The sequence below is a fragment of the Anolis sagrei genome, chromosome 2 (genome assembly GCF_037176765.1).
Source record: "Anolis sagrei isolate rAnoSag1 chromosome 2, rAnoSag1.mat, whole genome shotgun sequence".
NCBI lineage: Eukaryota > Metazoa > Chordata > Lepidosauria > Squamata > Dactyloidae > Anolis > Anolis sagrei.
This window is the reverse complement of record NC_090022.1, coordinates 115,717,403-115,742,242: the sequence shown is the minus strand read 5'-3', so window position 1 is coordinate 115,742,242 and position 24,840 is coordinate 115,717,403. Positions and strand designations below refer to the sequence as shown.

General features: G+C 41.5%; 1 protein-coding gene across 2 annotated transcripts; it reads left to right on the top strand.

Annotated features, from left to right (window-relative positions):
* Nucleotides 1–173: 173 nt before the first annotated feature.
* Nucleotides 174–24,695, top strand: MYCBPAP (MYCBP associated protein). Of its 2 annotated transcripts, none has more exons than XM_060764753.2 (19): nt 174–411; nt 2,553–2,680; nt 3,527–3,689; nt 3,856–3,962; nt 5,786–5,966; nt 6,135–6,250; nt 6,918–7,065; nt 8,466–8,581; nt 8,778–8,887; nt 10,013–10,118; nt 10,288–10,477; nt 12,575–12,762; nt 13,543–13,689; nt 15,080–15,391; nt 16,324–16,445; nt 18,020–18,135; nt 18,399–18,508; nt 18,742–18,921; nt 24,550–24,695. In XM_060764753.2, exons 1-19 carry the CDS (start codon nt 357–359, stop codon nt 24,649–24,651), a joined length of 2,697 nt encoding a protein of 898 aa, XP_060620736.2. In that variant the 5' UTR covers nt 174–356; the 3' UTR covers nt 24,652–24,695. The 2 variants fall into 2 exon arrangements, with proteins under 2 accessions (XP_060620736.2, XP_060620735.2); XM_060764752.2 differs by having other exon boundaries at nt 18,739–18,921.
* The last annotated feature ends 145 nt before the right edge of the window (nt 24,696–24,840 follow it).

Genomic DNA, 24,840 nt, shown 5'->3' with positions numbered 1-24,840 from the left:
TTCTGTGGTGCCCTATGCACATCCTTTGTTTGCTCGCCCTGTATATATATACCCTTCCTATCCTGAGTTACATTCCCTCAAAAGCATACAAAAGCACATGTGTCTGCGCCTGGAAAACTTTGGCGCAGGGGAGGCAGGTTTTCCTATTTCCCAAGCAGCGGAGGGCGGGGCTGTCTCTTCCCTCCTTCAGCTTGATTGGTGGGTGAGCGAAAGCCACCGCGTTGCCGTGGAGACGGGGACGCTGCCTTTGGCTTGCGACGAGGGTTTTGTAGGGAGGCAGCCGCGCGACCCGAGGGGGGCGGGGCTTGACTGCTTGGAGACTTTGCTGCTTGCAAGGCTGACCCTCTCGCTTGAGGATGATGAGTAGCAAGCCAGGGAAGAAGGAGTCGCGCAACAGCAGGACGCCCCCCGGTAGGAGGCTCCCCCAAAACGAGGGATAGGCTGCATCTACGCTGGAGAATTAATGCAGTGTGGCACCATTTGGACTGCAATGGCTCAGTGCTATGCGATGCAGGGAGTTATAGTTTTGGAGGCACAAACACACCTTGGCAGACAAAGCTTAAGACCTTGCATAACCACAACTCCCAGGACCCCATAGCATTGAGCCATGGGAGTTAAAGTGCAGTAGTGTCAAACTGCATTCACTCTGCAGTATAGATGAACCCATGTCCTATCTAAAGATGACGCTCAATTCCTCTCCCCAGTCTCCTTGACTGAGAATCATTGATGCAGATTGGGACCCCATCTACACTGTCCTATAATGCAACTGCATGATATGGCAGTGTAGCTGGGGCCTGGGAGGAGATAGGCATTTGTGATTCACATGGATATGTGTCCAGTACTGCATTTCCTACCTGTATTATAAACCATGTCTGTGTATCTAGTGGGAATAAGGGAAGTGTGTGTCCCAAACACTCCTCTCAAGTTGCACAAAGTATCTGAATGGCAGGACTACATTTAGACTGAGGCCTGGATGCTAAATATTAAAAGTTCCTGAAAGGGCCACCTGTTTGAATATATTATTTGTGCATCTCAAAACATATCTATAACTAGTTTAAGATCTAGTCAGGGGGCGCTGTGGCTTTTAACTTTCAATATGTTTTGATGGTTTTAGACTGATTTTTAGTGTTATTTGTGTTTAATTCTGTTAATATTTGTATGTTTTCAATTGTATACCAGTGCTTCTATGTGAAGCTGCTTTGAGTCCCCTTTTGGGGAGATAAAGAGGAGAATAAATAAATATAATAATAATAATAATAATAATAAGTTCTGAGAATGCTATGAGGCTTTCACAATACAGCTTCTGACTACAGTCAGATTACTTGTTTTATATATCTTTGCTTATGACCTTTAAAAAGATAAGCCTAATTCCCATTGAAAACCAATTGTAGAATTGGAAGGGATCCTAGGCTCATCTAGTCCAATCCCCAGAAATCTGAGAAAACCCACAGAAGGCTTGTTTTAAAACCCACAATGGAGGAGAACCCATCACCTTCTTGAACAGTCGGTTCCATGTTCAACAGCTCTATCTCCAGGGAGATCTCAGGCCCCTTCCACAAAGCTGAATACAATTCCACATTATCTGCTTTGAACTGGAATATATGGCAGTGTGGATTCAGATAACCCAGTTCAAAGCAGATATTGTGGCATTTCTGCCTTGATATTCCAGGATATAGGGCTGTGTGGAAGGGCCCTTAGTCATATTTTCTCTTCTTATGAATTGAATCCATGGGTTAGGTCTTTCCTCTGGAACAAGAACCAACAAGCTTAAAGCAGCTTCCATCTGAATGCCCTTCAGATATATAAAGAGGTCTATTAAAACACATTTTAGAATTCTCTTAGCCAAGTATACCTGGCTTCCCAAATGGTTCTTCGTCTTGGGCCCCTTTCACAAAATTGAATAAAATCCTACATTATCTGCTTTGAACTGGGATATATGGCAGTGTGGATTCAGATAATCCAGTTCAAAGCAGATATTGTGGATTATTCTCCCTTTTTTATGTGTCAGAAGGGACTTGAGAAACTGCAAGTTACTTCTGGTGTGAGAGAATTGGCCATCTGCAGAGATGTTGCCCTGGGGACGGCCAGATGATTGATGTTTTACCATTCTATGGGAGGCTTCTCTCATGACCCTGCATGAGATGCTAGCGTTCAACAGACGGGAGTTTACCCTGCTCCCTGGATTTAAACTGCCAACCTTTCGGTCAACCAATCCTAGCAGCACAAGGGTTTAACCCATTGTACTACCGGGGGCTCCTATTGTGCCTTGATATTCTGGGTTGATACTCTGGATTATATGGCTAGGTGAAAAGGCCCCTGGTTTCCTCCGAACACCATCCAGGTCATTGCATTTCATTGAAAGGGAATGAAATGTTCCACCTCCTGGATTGGTATAGCTTTAGACTCTATTGGGGGAACAAGGGTATTTATAGAGCCATGGTTTGGCCAAGCCACACAATTTTACCCCCTCAAGCTTCCTCCCAGGGAGCATAGGATTGTTGTATTCATTGTTTTGGAACTGGTTTATAAAAAAGGAAGTGGTTGTGTTTCAGAAAAGAAAAGGATAAAGACACTTGAGGTGCCTTCCTGCCCGGTGCAAGAGGAGCCAGAGCCTGTGAGCAGTGTCCTGCAAGGGGATGAAATCCAAGCTTTAGCCATAAAATTAGAAGACTTAGCAAAGGTAGGCATTACACTTTGTTACTCTCAGATTTACTGACCAGAAAATTCAAGATATGCCAGGACATAAAAACTGTGGACCTTCATACGTTGCTTTATTTTCAATAAATAAATAAATAAATAAGTATTCAAAATCTACACAATATATCTTGTTTTCCCAAAACATTAAGATTTTGAAGGCTGTGTTTTGAGAGGGAGAGCCAGTGTGGCATAGTATTTTGGGTGTTGGACTGGGATCCTGGAGTCTTAGTTTCAGTATGGAAACTCAGTGGGTAAACCTCAGAGGAAGGCAAAGGAAATCCGCTCTGAACAGTCTTATAAAGAAAACACCATGATAGGTTTATCTTAGGGTCTCCATAAGTTGGAAATGTGTTGCATGCATGCAACCCTCACAGACACTCTTAGTTTGACACATTTTAGGATTGTATGAACATTTCCATATTCCAGATTGGAGTAACTGGTGCTAAATACTGTGATCATTACTAGGTCCATTTCGTAAATACTGAATATAAGTGAATGTTTTGCTTATCAACATATTCATGAAGGGAAACATAAATACTGGGTTGTTTGACCATTTGAAGAAGTTCATTAGTTTCTGTTATTATTCGGATAATGAGAAGAACCATTTTATGTATAATTTCATTGGTAAGTTGGCTTGACAGCAGTTAACAACAATATTCATTTTGGATTGTTTCATCGGTGAGTTTTCATGATGAAAAATTATTGATAACAGTATAAAGGTGAAGGTTTAAGGCCACCATAAATCTCAGTCAACTTGTAGTGTCAAACTAAAATGTGTCAGGCTAAGGCCTGATGAGTTAACAACAGCAGCAACATTCTGTTTTGATAGCTTCGCACAGCACGTCTTCCTCAAGAGGAGAAAGAGAAATCTCATGTAACGAAGAAGTTCCTTGTTCGCAGATCCAGGCCTCAGGAGGTTAAGAAGAAAGCACAATTCCTGGTTGCTTATCCAACTCTCTCAGATGAGTCCAAGAAAACACTGCATTATTCTGGTAAAGTTACTTCCAGCTTGTTTGGTTAGCTAGTATGGTTTCAATATTCTATACTTTTCTGTGCCAAAGCTTTCATTTTTCTAAATAGGAATCCTGTTTCAAGTTTCTTGAAGTTTTGCTTTAATTGATGTGCTCTATAATTTCCTGTTTTCATTGTTTTCTCCAGGTATAGAAGGACCAGTAATTGACAGCTATGGACATATCCTTCCACACACGATCTTAGGAACTCTCCAGGAATTCAAAGAAGAAGCTTTAAGAAGGGGACACTCCCAGGTGGGTTTTACCTGCTGTGTGACATATTGTTTTATAGTGAAACTAGCAGAAACAGTCAAATAATCCCATATTTTATATATTAGTGGAATATATTAGTGGAATATATGACTTTGCAACAATGTAATTATTTCTATTATAGTGTTATGTTATAATGATAGTGTTATGATTTTTTTAAAAAAAGTGTCTCACATTTTGTTTTCTGTAGGTGATACCTACACTGTGCCACATCGTTTTTGGACAGCGTTAGGCAGAAATTACATGTAGTCACATAACAACAAGAATGCCTTTTTCACATTACCCCCATTCTGGCACTATGGATGTAGTAATTGATTGAATGAATGAATGAATAGAATAGAATAAATACATTGAATATATACATTTCAATCCGACTTCAGACCAGGACATGGGACGGAAACAGCCTTGGTGGATTATCTGCGTGGGTAACTTTTGTGTGTATGTGTCAGGAGCGACTTGAGAAACTGCAAGTTGCTTCTGGTGTGAGAGAATTGGCTGTTTGCAAGGACGTTGCCCAGGGGACGCCCAGATGTTTTTGATGTTTTACCATCCTTGTGGGAGACTTCTCTCATGTCCTCACACAGAGAGCTGGAGCTGACAGAGGGAGCTCATCCACACTTTCCCCGGATTCGAACCTGCGACCTGTCGGTCTTCAGTCCTGCCGGCACAAAGGCTTAACCCATTGCACCACCATTTCACCCATTGCACCAAAGTCTTTTCTTCCTCTCATTTGCAAAGAAAGTTGAAGGGACATGGAAAGCTCCATCTCCACTGCCATATAATTCAGATTCAAACCTTGTTATATGGTCAGGATATAATGCAATTCAATAGTCTACACTTACCATGTAATGTAGTTTCAAGCTGCATTATATGACAGTGTAGGTGGGGTTGAAATGGGAGAGAGATCTTGTATTGTTTCATTGTGTTGATGCACACCTCCTCTCAAGCAGGCCAGATTAAAGGAAAGGGGACAGTAAGTATTCTGCTTTTGCAAGGGATACAATGGAACCAAAAAAAATGGATTTGGAAGGAACAAAATGTATCTTGAGGCTTTTAATTCAAATTTCATATGGTTTCTTGGTGCTTGCAACCACCAGCAAAGAGGTTGCAAGGGTTTAAGATTCCTTGCAAAAACATGGTTCATTTTGGTACGGCTTGAGAAGTCCCAAATACTGTGAGTCTGCGTCAAGGAATTCGTGCTGTTGTTCTATCCTTCTCATCATTGTGCCCCTTAGATCTTTTGGATCACAACTACCATCAGCTCAGCCAACATAGTCAGTAGCAAGGGATTCTTGGCATGTAAGCCCTAGATGTCTGGAGAGCATTTGGTTGGGTTGAACTTCTGCAGACTATCCCCATGACAGAGATATCCCTGTTTCATTTCTGAGAGGTCTAATGCTAGTGCAGGAAGAAGACACCACAACATGTAGTTGTAGTAGTAGCAGTAGGAGCAGCAGCAGCAACAGCAGTAATTATTATTATTATTATTATTATTATTATTATTACTTTTTTCTTGAGAGGTGAAGCTGTATTATATGAGAGAGGGAATATCATTTAGGTTGTTCTGTTATTCAAAGGGAAGCACAAATCCTCACTGCTGGAAGGATAGGAGACAATACTTGCTTAATTTTTATTCTTGAAGATGGATTGGCTACATTGATTGCAAAGCTGCAATACATCAGATAACATAAATCATTAATGTAATAGACAGTGATGTGCGTGTAAATCTCACTTATTTTTTGAATATATTTATTTCTCCTCTCTTGCCCAATCCAGAAAAAGACATTAAAACAATGAACTTTTTTCAGGTAGCAAATCTAGTTCCTGATGACTCCCAGCTTACATGTGGAGTCCCCATTTTGGCAAAGTATAGAGAGAAACATGAAGAAGAAAAGAAAACTGAGCAGAGACCTTCATCACAGGACATGGCTCTCCAGAACTGGCACCGCAATATGGCAATCAGGAGGAAGCAGCAGAAGAAGCTGTCAGGTGAATGCAGTGTGGGCAGGTGGATATGCCACAAGAGGTTGGACCAAGAATAACATATTGTAACAAGCAGGCTTCAGGCTGTATAAACTTTAAGTTATTAAGATTATATTTTCAGCCTTGTACATGCTGGAGATCGTTCCTGACTTTGGTTATTTTGCTTGTTTTTAGAATATCTTCAGAAATCAGAAAGCAACCTATTGATGAACTTTTCAGAGCATTACAGGAGAATTCAAGAACAGCGTACGTTGATTGATCGCAGCATTCCTGCCCTGTTCTCTGGAAAGGTGAGAGTTCCTCAGCTCCTCAATTTTCTTAGACTTATTTTTCACAAGTAGTGACACATTGTATGCTCATGCAATTAAGATTGTGACAAAGGGACCTTTATGATACAGAAAAAATGCCTGTTTTAAACTAATATTTTTGCTGTTAAATATCCCCTTGAATGGAGAAACCATTAAATGAGAAGTTTAATTTTACCTCTGGACCTGCTATCCATGTGGACCTGCTATCCAGTTTGAGGAGGATTGTACAGTAGGAGAAAAGCAGGATATAAATGAAGTCAAACATTTTCGTTTAGCTCACTATCTTCAGAACAGTACATCTGGCAGTTGTGAAGGCATAAGGCCATTGAAAGTTGTTGAACTTCAGCTAATGTGGAAGGAGGTCTGTCAGAGAAATGTCACAACTGGATCTAGCCTGCTTGCTTTTAGTTATTGCTTTTAAGTTTTGTAAATCACTTTGATTTTTACTTATTTTTATACATAGAAAACTAGGGCCGGAAGTAGATGTGAAACTAAGTTGGTCAGAATGCTAATTACAGTAGAGAGGATGCCAGATCCTGAGTCGTTTCTCCCATGTCTTTTGATTCCTTGAACCACTATCACCCCCATTCAGCTTTATTTTACGTGCTCAGTCGTATTTCTCCCACAAATTTGTTTTCTTTGCTATTAGGGCTATAGTGGACATGAATTCTGGACTGAGCCTGTATGCTTTGGCGATGAGGTCAGTGGCCTGGCGGTAACTCTGGGTCAGACTGAACGGGGCTTCCCGGAAGAAGTCACGCATGTTGGGAAACCTCACAGAATCTGGATGGAGATGGGTGAGGAATCACAAGCTTAAATGAGGCACTTGGTGACTGGGAGACATTGAAGGTGGAGCTTCTGAAGAGAAATCTCTTCCCTTAATTCAGCTTTGATCTGGAGAAGCGTGTGTGAGCAGAATGTACTTTGACAATTGCAAGGCATCAGAGAGCAGTGTTGCTCATTCTTAGGCTTGAGTGATAACTAGCACAACGATAAGATTGAAAAGATGAAAAAATGCTTCAAACTAACTTCATGTATTTAAGTCCGATTCTTCCAATACCAAACCACGTTAAGAGCTATTAAGCATTGGACGACAAAATTGAGTAAAATGGCCAAGGAGAAACAACTCATCCATAAGAGTATGGGCCCAAAGCAGAAACCTACATTCACTTCCTCAAAAAAAACCTTTTGCATTTTGAATATCAAGTCAAATATAATTATCATCCACACATTCCTCAACAACAACAGTAGTGTGGCAAGATATTTATTTTTGTCTAAATAAATCATGCCCTGCACACTCTTTAAATATAGGAGGCATACTGTAGGGGAACACATAGCAAAGCCTAGCAGGGTCAACAATGAATCCTGTCTGAAGCTGAAGGGAAAATCAGTTGTGCTCTGCCTCAGAAAGTGAATCTGGATTGCAGAAGAACTATTCTAGCATTTTACATAGGTACTGGCACATCATTTTCTTTCCCCCATTTTTTTGTAATCTCTGTTTCTTCTGACAAAGCCTTAAGAGGAAGGGGGAGAAACCCTGAGGAATGAGGACACCCCAAAAAACTTCTTGGGAGTGTCAGCTTCTGTTAAGGTCAGCTGAGGTAACATTGAAACTGCCAGACAGAAGTTTGCAATATAACTTCCACAAGGACATGTTTTATCAGGAAAGCTCAAAGCACAGCAAATAGAGTTGCAAGAGTACAGTTACAAGATGTGTGTGCACATGTAGGTCACATTGAACATTCCTTTTGAAGTGTCAGAGATTGTTTCAACCTTAATTTTGCCCAGGTTCTTTTTTTACCCCCCAGTGTCCCAAATTTAGTGCAGATTGCATTCTTTTTATTTTAAGTCTGCATAAAAGATCATGTATTTTCATATCTATTTTTTAAAACATGCACTTTTTCAGTATTCACGTTTTGCTGTGCATTTTTGAAATGAACACATTTCCCAGGGATTGCTTTCAATTAATAAATATTTTGTGTGTGCATATGCTTTTTTCAAGAAATATACACTTTTGTGTCCATTTTTGTTTTAAAAAAATGTTTCAGTACATCTTTTGTGTGCGAACTGACAATTCATTTTGGAACTGTATAGATTTCTAGGACATACTGCCTTCCAGTTTGTGTCTAGGTTTGGGAAGTACAAATCTGGTAAATTTGCATTGAAAACTGAACTGACACATTCTTAATTCTCACAGGTACCAGACCTCCAAAATACGAAGTATTTCATTATACTTGGGAGAAGAGTCTCTTTTTAAAGCATCGGCGAAATGAGTTAAAGGAAGTCTTGGAAAAACTGGATTTTTATAGCCCGGTATGATGATTTCCTTTTCAAGGCATATAATTTTTTATATGAAGCAGAGGCATATCTTTGGTATAGTTTCCATATTGCTTTACAATTGGATGTAATATAAATTCTGCTAAACCTTTCTAGGGCTTTCCTGTTAAAAGCAGAATAAAAATATGAATCAAAACCAGTCCTTCCTTATTTTCTTCCTTCTCTTGTCAAGGACATAGAGGGCCTGGAAGTCATAGGCAGAAATCGACCTTTCACTAGCGTATCTGCAAAGAGCTTTTCAGTCTCTGAAGATAAAGAATTTCTTGATGAAAGAAAAAGCCCGTAAGTATGAAACAGGAACATAGATTGGAAAAATACAAGATTCCACCTGAATATTAGGAAACACTTCCTGATTGTAAGATCTGTTTAGCAGTGGAACTTTCTGCCTCGGAGTGGGGTGGAAGCTCCTTCCTTGGAAGCTTTTGAGCAGAGGCTGGATGGCCATCTGTCAGGGGATTGGACTGGATGGCCCATGTAATCTCCCCCAACTATTATTCTATGATTCTACTAAACATGTATGGGTGCTCAACTCCTGTTACAATTGCTGGGTGAAAAGCTGTAGTAATTATAAGTTAATGAGTGCTAACTAGTTGCGTGGAGCCCCCAGTGGCACAATGGGTTAAACCCTTGTGCCGGTAGGATTGCTGACCAATAGGTTGGTAGTTCGAATCCGGGTAGCGAGGTGAGCTCCTGTCTCAGCTCTAGCTTCCCATGTAGGGACTTGAGAGAAGCCTCCCACAGGATGGTAAAACATCAAACATCCAGGCATTTTTAGATGATGTTATTTGCCAATTGTATCATTTGGTTTCAACTCTTCATTGGCACAACGGGTTAAATCCTTGTGCCAGCAGGACTGCTGACTGAAAGGTCAGCAGTTTGAATCAGAGGAGTGGAATGAGCTCCTGTCTGTCAGCTCCAGCTTCTCATCCGGGGACATGAGAGAAACCTCCCACAGGATGGTAAAACATCCGGGTGTCTCCTGGGCAATATCCTTGCAGACGGTCAATTCTCTCACACCAGAGGCAGCTTGCAGTTTCTCAAGTCACTCCTGACATAAAAAAACCCTAGTTGCATACACTCTCTCCCTTTTCCCCCTTCTCCATAAATGCCTTCTTCCTTATATTCTTTCTCTCATCTTTGCCTTCCCTAAATGGAACCACAGACAACTTCCCCTTAGTGTATACTTCATCCTTATGTTTTTTCACTGTATCTGAGCTACATGTTTGCCTAGCTCCTAGTTGAGCAAGGAAGGCAAAATAGTCTCCTGCAACTGGAAAGAGAGAGCCTGTAAAAGGGAATTAATTTCCTTTGGGCAACACTTTGTGAAACAGATTTGGATTATGGGGGCAGAGAGGTATTTTTGATTTTTTTGTTTTTGGATTTTTTTTTTTTTGCTTTGTTTGATAGAGACCTCTTAGAAGAATATCCAGATATCTTTTCAGAACCAGTACTGGGTCCTTCGCTGAAATTTTGTGGACAGCCAGCTCGCTGGATCAACTCTACAGTTCAGAAAGTAAACTGGTTTTTTTTAAATATAACCTTAAGTTCTGGATCTTTCCCTTGCAAAAGAAATTTAATGAAATCAGGAAAAAAGCATTGATTTCTGTGGCCCAGGGCTGGGGTGGGAACATACGTGCCAAGCTAAAAATTCAGCTTGTGTCTTTTTTCTTTCATTCCAATAGGGAGAGGTTGGCATTGCTGCCCGGGTCACCTTTGGAATTCTGGTGGGAGAAAAGGCTGAATCTCTCCTCACAGTGACCAATGATGGCACTGCAGCCATCTGGTATGATTGGCGAAGGCTGCCTCCTCCATTTTCTTTCCAGGAGAAAAAGAGAAAAGGGGTGCAGAATTTTTACTTTAACACCAGGTCAGGTATGTGATGCATTTATTTGTTTGTTTTATGAAAGTAGGTTATGGTTTGTTTATAACTGACATAGTTCTGGCAGGCCTGTAGTTTGTCCAAGCTTGCTCTACACATTTCCAAGTCGGGAGCTATGACCATAGTACAAGCCCTTGCATAAAGCATATAGTGACAACGCGTTGTTTAAGGCTTTCATGGCCAGAATCACAGGGTTGTTGTGAATTCTCTGGGCTATATGGCCATGTTCCAGATGCATTCCCTCCTGACGTTTCGCCCACATCTATGGCAGGCATCCTCAGAGGTTGTGAAGTCTGTTGGAAACTAGGCAAGTGGGGTTTATATATCTGTGGGGAGTCCAGGGTGGGAGAAAGAACTCTTGTCTGAGGCAAGTGTGAATGTTGCAATTTATTTATTTTATCCACTCTATTTATATCCTGCATTTCTCTACCCCGAAGGGGACTCAAAGCGGCTTTACAAATGGCAACTACAACTACATGGTCTTGTAGCTTCAAAACCTAGCTGTTTTCTGCCTGGAGGAATCCTTTGTTGGGAGGCATTAGCTGACCTTAATTGATTCTTTTCTAGATTTCCCCTGCTTTTTGGATGTGTTCTTTATTTACTGTCCTGATTTTAGAGTTTTTAAATACAGATAGCCAGATTTTGTTCATTTTCATGGTTTCCTCCTTTCTGTTGAAATTGTCCACATGTCGTGACCCACAGAACACAGAATGTCTTAAACAGCAGTTGAGGTGCAAAATAGTAGTATTTTAATGCAAAACAAACTTAATAAGGCACTTTAAAAGTCAGTGCAAACAGTTCAAAGGATGTTTTCAAACAGGAACACAAAACGCTAGATAAGCAGGCTTGAATTGCAGCCAAGAAATAACAGGAGATACGATGAACTAGGAGCAGAATACAAAACAAACAGTCTTTAAGGGTTGCAAGGCATGGAGCAAAATCCGGTAGGCAAACGTGTAGTCAGTCAGTTCCAACGGTCAAGAAGACAGATGTACACTCACGAGCGAAGGTTCCAAGGTCCGAGGCACGGCAGGGAAAACAGGATACTGGGAATCCAAAACAAGATTAGGCAGAGAACAACACGAAACAACACTTTGTCGTCTGCAAAGGAATAGGTCCCAGAGTGCTCATTTTATTCACTATCAGAAGAATGAGATTCATTGCTTGCATCTGATTCTGGTCCCGCAGCTGAAGCATCTACACCATGCCAAGCCTGCCACCTTTGCTCTAGTGCCTGATCCTGCCAATCAGTACTCTCATTCCCATTATCCCTAAAACCTTCAAAATCATCACTTGATGTTGCTTGATTGCAAATGTCTCTAATGTTCTGAACCAGAGTCCAGTCTACAGCCTCCTCCAACCCATCCTCACTATCACTGGAGTTATCTGCTGTGTCTCTAAGCCTCTTAGACATAGTGTCACTCACACTGCCAGAATCACTAGCCACTCTCTTCACTCCCCTGTAATCTGCTTCCATAGCCTCCTCTGGCCTGAATCCTGCAAAGTCTTCTTCATCACTGGGAGCCAGAAAGATGTCACGAATGCGTTTCAGCTGGCGCTGATTCTCCTCTGTTTCTGCATCACTCCTTCTTCTTCTCCTACTACTAGTAGTAGGTATGGTGTCAGAATGCTGACTCACAACACCACATGCTTGTGGATTTCTGTAGTTTTTCTGGTAATTGTCAGAGTGGTCTAGCATTTTTGTGTTCTCAAATAATATGCTGTGTCCAGTTGGTTCACTTCTCTGGTTGAAGTAGCCTGCAGTGCCTTTCATGTTCCTTGATTTGAGTTTGGGCAATGCTGTGTTTGGTGGTCCCTATGTAGCCTTGTCCACAGCTGCATGGTAGCTGTAGACTCCTGCAGAGGTGAGAAGATCCCTCTTGTCCTTTGCTGCATGTGGCATTTGTACATTGTGGTTTGCCATATAGATGTTTCATCCTTGCCTAAGCCCCAATAATGTTCTTCTTATTTGTCAACAGATGGAGAGTGAAGCTTAAACTAAAATAATACATGCATACAAAATTAAAAACAGAGGAGTCATTGTACCAGAGAAAGCTACCGGAGATTTATGTTCCTTCTCTTCTCCTTAGGGGTTATTCTGCCTGGAGAAACCAAGAGGTTTTCCTTCATCTTCAAGTCCATGAACACAGGCATCTTCAGTGAGTCCTGGGAGTTTAGCACTCATCCCACATTATTAGGAGGGGCTGTGTTGCAAGTGACTTTATGGGGAGTTGCTCTGTATGAAGATATATCATCTGGAATCAGGGATGAGTTGCAGGTAATCAATTGGCTGGGGCAGAAACTGAACTTTGTGCTTTCAACAAGGTGGGGAGTGGAGTGGGATCTAGGAAGTTTATGTTGCAAGCCGAGTATGCTTGCAGCTACAAAAGGAAACACACAACTATCTTGGTTGTCATGATCATGTGGACAAAAGGACGCAGATTCAGGAGTATGGATCTCACTGAGTTACATCGCCCATAAAGCCTTCTCGAGCTATCTGATGTGTGGAGTGTTTCCTAATGTGCCAGGTACATTATTTGTTTTGATAGAAGGAAATTGGAAATAACATATTTGAAGCTATATTCAACCAAACTGGAAATTCAGGTATGTGCAAATAGTTATTTGTTTAATAATGTCACACATGCCTGCCTTTTCAGATACATATAGTGGCCCCAAATATTTGCCACTAGTTACAAGGTTGCCCCTGTCCTTGAATGTATAAACAAAAAGCAAAGACAAGAGAAGAGAGTACAGAGATTTTGACTGCCAGAACCAAATAGGGCACTGTGGATTTATATCCAGGTTGAGCATGAGGACTGTCTTTCCCTTTTCATAGTGTTCTTCCTTGAGTAGAGAGGTGTGGATTTAACCTCCCAGCGGACCCTAATCCTTCTGCTCATCATGGAAGCCACAGTTCCCTTCCTCCTCCTTCCTTTTCCACTGTCACAACCACATGATTTCCAATTTATATATTTCTCTGGAAAGGCTCATGTATTAAGAATGTGTGGTAGTTGCTATTTACAAACGAAACAAGATTTGGTGCCTTTTTTGAACTCAGAAAACACTGGAATCTCATGAAGCTGCTGTCATTGTGGAAGAGAACCTGAGGGACCTGCTTGATCGAATTCGTACCCCAGAGCGAGCACGGTCCCCTCTTGACGCCTACGTCACGGAGGAAGAGTTATTCCAAAGAAAGAATCCAGAGGTAATGTTTAGTGCAGCCTGTGAAGAAGGCCAACTCTGAAAGTGGCCAAAAGAAAAGGGGAAAAAATGAAAACAAACAAAGCAAGTGACTATCCATCAGCATATGGGACATGGTCTCCTGATTTGTTTTGACTTTTCACACATGCTCAGCAGCTCTCTCCTTTGGTCAGAAGCCAGGCCTGAGGTTATTGGGATAGTTCCAAGAACTATTAAACACTTACCTGTTCCCCCTGAGCATTCGAGATGCCGAACACTCAGCACCTAGGCACTCCCTTCTTCTGTCTGACATCAGAGGTGGCATTTCCTACTTCATTTTCTATAATTTGTATCTCAAGCCCAAATCTTCTGGTTTTTGCGCATCTTATCTAAAGAAAATGACAACTAACATTGTGAAAAGGCTAAAAATGCCATTGGATAATTAATTTGTCCTGAAAAACTGAATCAGATCCTAGGCTGTCCAATGACAGCTAAGAGAAATCCTAGAAGCCATGATTACATGCAGTTACTTTTTTAGAGCAGGCGTTCTCAAACCTTTTCAGCCACTGAGCCCTATTTGAAGCAAACGTTTATCATGGAACCCCAACAAATGTTTATATATTATATTATATATTGTATGATTATATATATATATATATATATATATATATATATATATATATATATATATCAGGCATGGGCAAACTTTTGATGAACAATTTTAACCAATGTAAACTTAACAGTATTTCAGGGGAAGACTGCAGGTGCCATCCAGTCCAACCCCCTTCTGCCATGCAGAAAAAGTACAATCAAAGCACTCCCAACAGATGGCCACTCAAACTTTGTAGTAACAACAACAAAACAGCAGGAACTCCAGGGGCCGTCCAGTTCAATTGCCTTCTGTCATGCTGGAAAAGTATAATCAAAGCATCCTCTGAGCAGTGGGAGGGAAATAGGGTTTTGGTGGCAAGTGAGGTGGGGAGGAAGGCTTTTGGCGGCAAGGGAGGGAAGGGGGAGGAGCACGGAAGATGAGGGAAAGCTTGAAGGAGGAGGAGGGAGAAGGACGAAACCACTGAGCTCCTCAGTATGCTTCATGGAGCCCCAAAGGCTCAGCGGAGCACAATTTGAGAACCGCTGCTTTAGAGAATTATATTTTAATAAAAGGTATATGTAATTTAAAATTGCAGATTAGGTCTGATGTTTCAAGACAATGGAGGAAATTAAGAAATGAGATCTTTCAAAAATGATATCTGTTTCAATTATTTTGTCTGAAGAATGGAAGCTGTGATGATTTAAATGTCTATTCCAAGTGATTTCTTGATCTATTATAATCTATTCAAACATTTCTTAAATATATCGTAATCTGTGGGATTTCATTCTTCTTTGCTCCCCCTTCTTATTTCCTCTTGTTGTAGCTCTACTATAAGCACCAAGTGGTAAGGGAGCTCCATAATTTATGGGACAAGCTCATGAATCCTCCTCAGGTGGTGGAAGTCTACATGAACATGACACACAGTGAATCCCCACCAAAGAGTGTGGCAGAAGCACAGAAGAGTCCTGAGGACACTCCTCACCGTAAGAGTATCTCTCCAGGTCTTTCAAAACTAAGGAAGTCTGTGGTAGAAGAGGTGACACCTCGCTTGGCTGAGCCTGTGGTGCAGCAGATGAAGCCAGTGGAGCCAGCGGATCGGGTTGAGTGGAATCTTTCAGTTGCAGATTTCAAACAGGTGTTATGACCATGTTCTGTATTTGTCTTATCTTTGAAAATACCTTTTGTCTCACCTTTTTAAATATCTAAAACATTTCTAGTCTTGACAGCAGGCAGATTGAAAGAAGGATGTCAGGATCATGTCCACTATTGAGACCCTGACATGTGAGCTCAGAAACACGTCACCTTAATGTGCCCACACACATAATTCCAAACTGGGTTTCAAAGATGTGTTTTTAAAATCCAAATTGTTTACCTGAATTGGAATCGGAAATACGCATATTCCTCTGCCTAATAATAATAATAATAATAATAATAATAATAATTATTATTATTATTATTTATTTCTATCCCACTCTATCTCCCCAATGGGGACTCAGGGTGATTCACAACACACTGCGGCAAAAATTCAGTGCCATAAAGTGTGACCAAAAGAGCAAATAAACAAACCATCAATCAAATAATAACATATTAGACTTCAATATCAGACAATAGTGGTACTTTACAATAAATTAGACATCACACAACTAACATTTTAAATTTTGACAAATAAACATTTAAAAACAAAACTTAAAAATGAGGCTAATAAGTGTTAAACATTAAAATTTAAAAGCCACATGATTTACAAGACATGCATGTGGACCTCTGAAAGGGTGAAATAGAAAAGACTCCACGTTCAGGCAAACATTTTGGATTTAAAATATCTCTAAATATATATTTTGCTGTTTTAGTATTTAATGATCCCCATGGTGACAAGGGCAAGGTGTGGGAAAGTTGTTTTGGTGTGGATAGTTTAATCAGCCATTGCTGTTGACAAATTTGTGGGACAAGGCCTACTGCTCTTTTGTCACTCTGGCATTGATGATGCTATTAGGTTGGATATAGAAAGCAATGAATACTTGGAAGTTCTTAGAGGAGGTGGAGACTTTACCATAATTTCTATCTCATTAGTCTGTGCTTGCAATCCCTGAGGAAGATGAGCGAGAAGCTGCCCTGACTCAGCTCAATAAAGCAGCGCTGGAACTTTGTATGGCGCCTGTGACGACACAGACAGAACTCTTGTACCACATTTGGTAGGTTGCTGATACTTCACAGGACTAAACTTTTTTTTTTCTTTTTTTTGCGAAAGCCTTATCTAGCTTGGAAAATCCAAACCAACTTTCTGTACACTAGAGAAAATGCATAGCTTCCAGAGGGTAGTTTGATGTATAGAAAAGAAGGTGTTCCAAATTAATTTTGTTCATTAGGTACACCTTTCCTCCCACTATGTAGGGGTTGACCAACACGGTTCAACTCCTGATTTTATCTACACTATAGCCTCTTGAGTCAGGTTAGACTGAAAAAGAGTGAGTAGCCCAAGGTCATTCAGTGAGTTTCATGGTTCAATGGGAACAAGACTTGGATGTTCTTAGTTTAATACTCAAACTTCTATAGAGCTAGAAATTGTTCTGTTCATAAAAGCTGTACTATAGATTCCTTATTTATATGTTTTTACTTATCGCTGTCTTAAGATGGTTGCAGCTTTTAAAAAATGTGACTCTCCATAACCATTTGGGAAATGGGATTCATAACTCTTTTTGGAAAAATCACTGCTCATTGGAAAGGCATGGCCTTGTTAGAAGTCACAACCTTTTGAAAAAATGATGTTCACCAACATTCATGCAAGACAACTAGGTCTCTCGGCTGTTAAACTAATGCACATAGGTATGTCTTTGAACTGCTAGGGACAAAGACATGCCAATGCACAAAAACATATATTCAGCAGAGTTTCCAAAGTGCCCAAAAACATCTACTCTTCCTTAAAATATATTTGCCTTTAAATCATGCTCTCAAGACACAAAATAAACCATCTTCTTTAAAGGTAACAGAGTTAGTTTACTCATAAAACTTCATGTATACAGCATACAGGCACCTTGCTTATGAATCCAGTTACAATAGGATTTGAAGTAGTTTATCTATGTAGGTAACACAGGGAATCTTCCTTAGAATCAAGAGTCCATAGTCCAAAGGAGTCTTTAGCGTATTTCATAGGTAAAGGTAAAGGTTTTCCCCTGACATTAAGTCCAGTCATGTCCAACTCTGGGGGCTGATGCTCATCTCCATTTCTAAGCCGAAGAGCCGGCATTGTCCGTAGACACCTCCAAGGTCATGTGGCCGGTATGACTCCATGGAGTGCTGTTACCTTACCGCCGTGATCTACTCACTGCTAGGTTGGCAGAAACTGAGGCTGACAGCAGGAGCTCACGCAGCTCCTGGGATTTGAACCTTCAACCTTTCAGTAAGCAAGTTCAGCAGCTCAGCAGTTTAACCCACTGCGCCACCAGAGCAGTAAAAGCTAAAAAGGAACATAACATAACATAACATAACATAACATTATATATAATCAATTAAAACCATAAACCACAAAACCACAACAAATAAAAGTTCATTACATTAATAGAAAGCCGGGTTCCCCTGAAAATCAACTCAAGGCCTGCTGGATTAAAAAAGCCTATGCCTCTGCAAAAGGATATTGTGGAATCTGTTTCTCCAGTTTTTAGTCTGCCTTTTGTTATGGGGTCAGAAGAGAACCATGAAACAGGTGGGAAAATTCTAGCTTTCCTTCCTCTTCTTCCAGAAATAAAATGCACTTTCTTTGCTATTACAGTTTCCAGTTGTGGTGTGAGGTAATTGATGGCCTTGTGACACGCTCTCTGACGCTCAGATCTCTGCTTGGTATGCCTGAGAAAGACACCTACCTCGAAGTTGTCCCAGAGGAGTCAGGTACGTTTTCACCTCAACAGACCAGACGTGACTTGGAAAAGGAGTGGAGTATGGAGTCAATGGCAAATCTTTGCTAGATCTTATATCTTACGGGGGGGGGGGGGGGGGTTATATAAAGAAAATCAATGCTTGTTACTATCAGATCAGAGAGATGTGTATAATATTGATCAGTTGTAAGGCTAGGGTTACACAAGAGTCAAATAAATGAGCTACTCTTTCTTTTCCCTTTTTGTTGTTGTTCCTCCTCCTTCTGTTTTGAGCAGCTGAAGTAAAACCAGTACCTGTAAAGACGGCGAAGGAGGAACGGAGAGTTCAAAGAGAAGATAGGAAGGCTGCAGCGAAAGAAAAAGAAAAAGGAAAGGCCTCAAAAGAGGTATATGTTTAGGCCTTTCACAAATACATGTCCTGGGAAAATAAAGAACTAGTACAGGGAAAGTATTTGAAAAATTCCCAGGATACTTGTGGGATGTTTCTTCCTTGAGCTGAGCACTTTCTGAAAGGACAGTCTCAGGCACACAACCTGCTGTCAGAGATGCATGAAATTCTGTCTGGTCTTTGTATAAATTCATTGTCTCTGATCTCTTTACTATCCTTCTTTCTTAGCAGGAGCGCTCAAACAGCAGAAAAATGAAACAGAAAGAGGAGAGAAAATCAAAAAGTGCCGCAAAGGAAGCAAAAGATGCAGTCGTAATTTCTGTGGATGCTGCTGAAGCAGAACAACCAGACCGCCGTGAACAAGTGGATCCTGTTGTGCAGGAAAAATATCGTGAGAACCTTTATGTTGAAGTAAGTATCTCCAGAATTGATGCTTCTGTTTCCCTGGTTATTACTTTGAGGGAAGTTCTGGACTTGGTTAGTTCTCTGTACATACCAGTCAACAGTCGCACAGTTAAAGCTTGTGCGCCAGCTGCGCCCGTACCTTGGGAAGTCTGACTTGGCCACGGTAGTCCACACTGTTACATCCTGTATAGACTACTGCAATGCTCTCTACGTGAGGTTGCCTTTGAAGACTGTCCAGAAGCTTCAACTGGTCCAACGGACAGCAGCCAGATTGCTAACTGGAGTGGCTCTCAGGGAGCATACAACTCCCTTGTTGCGCCAGCTCCACTGGCTGCTAGTTCGTTACTGGGCACAATTCAAAGTGCTGGCTTTAGCCTATAAAGTCCTAAACGGTTCTGGCCCAACTTAGCTGTCCGAACAAATCTTCCCTTATGAACCTGCAAGGACTTTAAGATCATCTGGGGAGGCCCTGCTCTCGGTCCCGCCATCATCACAAGTACAGTTGGTGGGAACGAGAGACAGGGCCTTCTCAGTGGTGGCCCCCCGGCTATGGAACACCCTTACTAGGGAGATTAGATTGGCTTCCTCGCTCCTATCATTCCAGAAGAATCTTAAGACATGGCTATTTGAGCGGGCATTTGAAAATACGGAGTAACAGATATAATAATGGAATAACTATATGGCGGAACTGGACATTGTTTTAATGATTATCGATTTAAGTGTGTTTCATTATAATGTTTGATTTTATTGTTGCTGATGTTTTTTATGCTGTATATTGTAATTGTGTCCTTGTGCGGCATTGAATTCTTGCCTTGTAAACCGCCTCGAGTCTCCAGAAGGCTGAGAGGGGTGGTATAGAAATGTACTAAATAAATAAATAAATGGACTTTCTTCTGATTATGTCTATCTAGGAATTTGCACCACATTTTCAGTACATGGTGTCTAATATTTCCCTTAGAGCTTGCCATGCATTGTGAGTTGATGGAAATAGTTTTGTCTAGAGTTTGGAAAAGCAGGATTTTTGAACTATCTTCTTACATAGTGATTGCTTGAGAGATCCTTTGAGTTGTATTCCAAAAAGTAATTTTCTGAACTCTTGATTCTTCTGCACTTTTTGGATTACTTCTCTGGAATGAATCTTCCATACATAACTCCTTTTAGGGCCTTCTCCAGCTTTCAGATTGATTCTTCAGTGATTTCTCTGCTTTTCTCTGCAGATAGTAACATCCCTATTCTAGCCTGACTGTCTTTTATGATGGCACAGAGACCAAGGAGTAGGATTCCAAGTCTAGACCACTAAGGGCCAGTGGTCCCTCACCCCAGATAATATACCAGAAAGAGTTGCCCTCATATTCCAGAATAGAATCTTGAAATATAATACTCTTAAAAGCACAAAACAGCAGAAAGAAAAAGGAAGTTGTAACTTCTTTAACAGTGAACCCTAATCATATCTATTGAGAAGTACTGAGATCATGAAAGTTATGGAACGAAACTGAATATAGAACTTCAGCCCAATTCACTTTGCCCTATCAAATTAGATCATTAGAAGACCAAATTACCGATACATTGTTTGAAGTGCTTTTTTGGCTCGTCCTTGCATACCAGAGAAAACAAAAAACTACAACCCACCTTGAATTGTTATTGTTATTTCTATCATGCTTTATCTCTCTAAAAAAGAAACCCTAAATGGCTAGCACTAAAAACAATCTATATCTATAAATTTCCTACTGGCGTCCAACGGGGAAGCAAAACTCTAAAACCCCTCCACAAAACTCCACCAAAATTGCCATGCCCCAAGGACAACCCACTAGGTACAAACTAATCCAGTCAGAAATCAAAACAACACAACCACACACAGAAAAAACAGCAAAACAACTGAGCATGCGCACTGGCGCAAAGTCCCCAGCGCGCGCACACACATGGCCGAACGGCCAACGGACTTCCCTCCCTCCCTCGCCCCGCCCAGCGCGAACACATCACCGCACTTCCCCACACACGGCACACACACACACACACACAAAGAACGCAACTTCCCCCCGCCCCCTTCCCTCCACCCCCTCCTTCATCTTACTCCTCCCACGCTGCCTCCAAGCCCCGCTCCGCACACTCCAAGCCTCGCCGCACCGCATCCTCACTGGAAAGACACGTCCCCTCCCTTCGCCCCACCCCTTCCCTCCCTGAGACACTCCTGGAAGGAAAGGGGTGGGGCGGAGGGGGCGTGTCTAACCGGAGAGGGAGGGAGGAGGGAAGGAGTGAGTCACGGAGGAAAGGGGTGGGGCGAAGGGAGGGGGCGTGTCTTCAAAGTCGCCCCCTCCCTTCTCCCCACCCCATCCCTCCCTGAGTCACTCCTTCCCTCCTCCCACCCCTCCGGAAAGACACGCCCCCTCCCTTCACCCCACCCCTTTCCTTCCAGGAGTCAATCAGGGAGGGAAGGAGTGGGGCGAAGGGAGGGGGCGTGTCTTTCCGGAGGGGGTGGGAGGAGGGAAGGAGTGACTCAGGGAGGGAAGGGGTGGGGAGAAGGGAGGGGGCGACTTTGAAGACACAATGATGGATCCGGACCAAAGCATTCAATACGCCCAAATATCCACACAGATGGAGTTTGAGGGAAATAGACCTTGACATTTGGGAGTTGTAGTCACTGGGATTCAGAGTTCACCAACACTCAAAGAGCATCCTGAACCCCACCAATGACAGAATTGGGGCAAACATGCCACACTGAACCCCCATGACCAACAGAAGATACTCAAGTTTACACACAAGCATAAAGAAGGGGGAGGAAGGAGGGATGCCAGAAAGAGAGGGGGGGGGGGGGAAAGGAAGGAGTGTGAGAGAGAGAAAGAGGGAAAGAGGGCGAGTGAAGGAAGGAAGAGAGGCCAGGCAGAGACTTCAAAACTCTTACTAAAGGCCACAGCAACGCGTGGCAGGGCACAGCTAGTATAATATACAATTCAAAACCTAAAAAGGGCAAACCCTAAAATAGGATTGAACATTGGCTGTACTAAAAAATAAACAGTTAAAATAATTAAAAAAAACCTATCAGCATAACTAAAACACTTTGCAGCACACACTGGCCCAATCTTAAAACTTTTAAAACTTCCTGAAAAGAAAGATTTACTAAAACAGTTGTTGTTAAGCTATCTGGCCAGCAGTGGTTTTAACGAGTATGCCACACATTGGGACCATATTTTTCCTGTCTTCTACAATAGTTTGCCAGCCGTTAGGATTTCTAGGAGTTGTAGTCCAAAACATCTGGGGACCCACAGGATGAGAACCACTGATCTAAAACCTAACTCAAGCAGTCTGATGCAGTCTCGTGTCTAATGTATAACAAATACTGACTATAACATAGAATACAGTACAACACAATAATGACTTCTAAAATGGAGTCTCAGTCTGAATAGTTCCAGATCTGATCATATGGTCTGCAGTCTCTCTCATAATTTCAAACAACATAGAGTTAAGGAAGCTGCATACCAAAACATACATAGGGCCATGTTCTAGAGGCATTCTCTCCTGACGTTTCACCTGTATCTATGGCAAGCATCCTCAGAGATAGTGAGGTCAGTTGGAACTAGGAAAAAGCATTTATATATCTGTGGAATAACCAGGGTGGGACAAAGGACTCTTGTCTGCTGGAGCTAGGTGTGCATGTTTCAACTGACCACCTTGATTAGCATTTGATGGTCTGGCAGTGTCTGGGGCAATCTTTTGTTGAGAGGTGATTAGATGTCCCAGATTGTTTCCTCTCGGTTGTTTTGCTGTAGTAATTTTAGAGTTTTTTAATACTGGTAGCCAGATTTTGTTCATTTACATGGTTTCCTCCTTTCTGTTGAAATTGTCCACATGCTTGTGTATTTCAGTGGCTTCTCTGTGTAGTCTGACATGGTGGTTGTGAGAGTGGTCCAGCATTTCTGTGTTCTCAAATAATATGCTGTGTCCAGGCTGGTTCATCAGGGGCTCTGTTATGGCTGCCTTCTCTGATTGAAGCCGTCTGCAGTGCCTTTCTTGTTCCTTGATTCGTGTTTGGGCGCTGCGTTTGGTGGCAGACTTTTCCACAGCTGCCCGGTATACGGTAGACTCCTGCAGAAGTGAGAGGATCCCTCTTGTCCTTTGCTGAACGTAGCATTTGTTGGATTTTCTTGGTGGGTCTGTAGATAGTTTGTGTGTTGTGTTTCCTCATCAGCTTCCCTATGCAGTCAGTGGTTCCGGCCATGAAAGCCTTCGACAATACACAAAACATACGTATATAATATAGTAAGCAATCTGAATTATATACATAAGAAATAACTAGTATAGGAGGCTTGTAGAAGGTTGCTGTTTCCAACACCTTCAAGTTGCCTGTTAATGCTTTTATGGGGCCATTGGAGGTCTCTCATCCAAGTACAAACCAGGACTGACCCTGCTTAGCCTCCAAAATTCAACAGGATCTAGTGCCTCTGGATACACTAAAAAGTTTATTCATTTTTTAAATGTATCTGGAGGCACTAGATCCTGTTGAATTGACTATAGTCAAAAGGCTCTAAAATTGTAATCCACAAGCAACGACGCCTGTTTTAGCCCACCTCCAAAACATAAAATAAAATGTAATATATACAAAAAGGATGTTAAATTCACGCCTACACACTTATTTGGAAGCCAGTTATATTACAGGATTTATTCTGGAATAAACTTAGATTAGATTAGGTTTTATTGTTTGAGGATCAGGGTGCCTTCTGTGACAGTTCCAACATGTGCTCTATCACTCAAGGGACTTAAAATCTTAACTCAGGTGTAATTATGTAAGTGATGCCTCTTTCTAAAACCAGATCTAGCTCCGCATCAGATGGGCTGTGCTTGTGAGTCTCCGTGTGCCTCGACTGGAAGAACATAGGCACTTCATCAATGACTACCTTTGCATTGAATTGGCTAGGGATCCCTTCTAGCTTTTTTATGCAGCATCCAGTGGATTTAATAGAAGGTGTATAACTTGGCATATGGTTAAAATGTCTATACCTCCAAAACTTAGACATGAAAACTTTGCTATAGCCATGGCATAGCATCCCTTTCATCCCTCCATCATTAAGTGCATTAAGTAGAGATTTATAAAAAGGTAAAGGTAGTCCCCTGACATTAAGTCCAGTCATGTCTGACTCTGGGGTGTGGTGCTCATCTCCATTTCTAAGCCGAAGAGCCAGCGTTGTCCGTAGACACCTCCAAGGTCATGTGGCCAGCATGACTGCATGGAGCGCCGTTACCTTCCCGCCGGAGTGGTACCTATTGATCTACTCACATTTGCATGTTTTCGAACTGCTAGGTTGGCAGAAGCTAGGGCTGACAGCGGAAGCTCACACCGCTCCCCGGAATTGAACCTGCGACCTTTCGATCAACAAGCTCAGCAGCTCAGTGCTTTAACCCACTGCGCCATCTAATATAGATACCCTAATATATCTAATATAGATATGTGATACACAATGCAAAACAACCTTACATTTACTACCAGCCCTGTCTTGTGTTTGCTACAGGAAGCACAAAACTCATGAAAAATGTTTCAGTGTCTTGAGTATGTATATAAGAAAGATTAGTGTTGATTCGTATTTTCCTTTAGATACGTTGTTTCACTTCTAAAAGTATATTTGAATTGGTTCCTGTTTCTAGGTTTATGGATTGCTGAATTCGATGATGAACAAAATGGTCTTCCTCTTTGAGGAGCTGAAGAAAGATACCCCAGAGGGAAAGGCTAAAACACATTTTATCTGAATGATGTTTAATTATGTAATGAAATAAAGGGCTATACCTTTTTATATACAGTGTCTTAGCATTCCTTTGGTCCTTGAAACTGATAGCTGATGAACTTGTTGGTTAATTTGTTCATTTAAATTACCACAAGATCTGTATATAATATAATTAATTAACATCCCACCTTTCTCTTGCCATGGGATCTGAGAC

What these genes read in the sequence shown, in the direction of transcription:
- MYCBPAP (XM_060764752.2), top strand. Translation starts at nt 357, where the DNA reads ATGATGAGTAGCAAGCCAGGGAAGAAGGAGTCGCGCAACAGCAGGACG. An exon ending in GCAGCAGAAGAAGCTGTCAG is followed by an intron (nt 5,967 to 6,134) that starts GTGAATGCAGTG and finishes GCTTGTTTTTAG; the next exon opens with AATATCTTCAGAAATCAGAA. An exon ending in GTGAGAACCTTTATGTTGAA is followed by an intron (nt 18,922 to 24,549) that starts GTAAGTATCTCC and finishes TCCTGTTTCTAG; the next exon opens with GTTTATGGATTGCTGAATTC.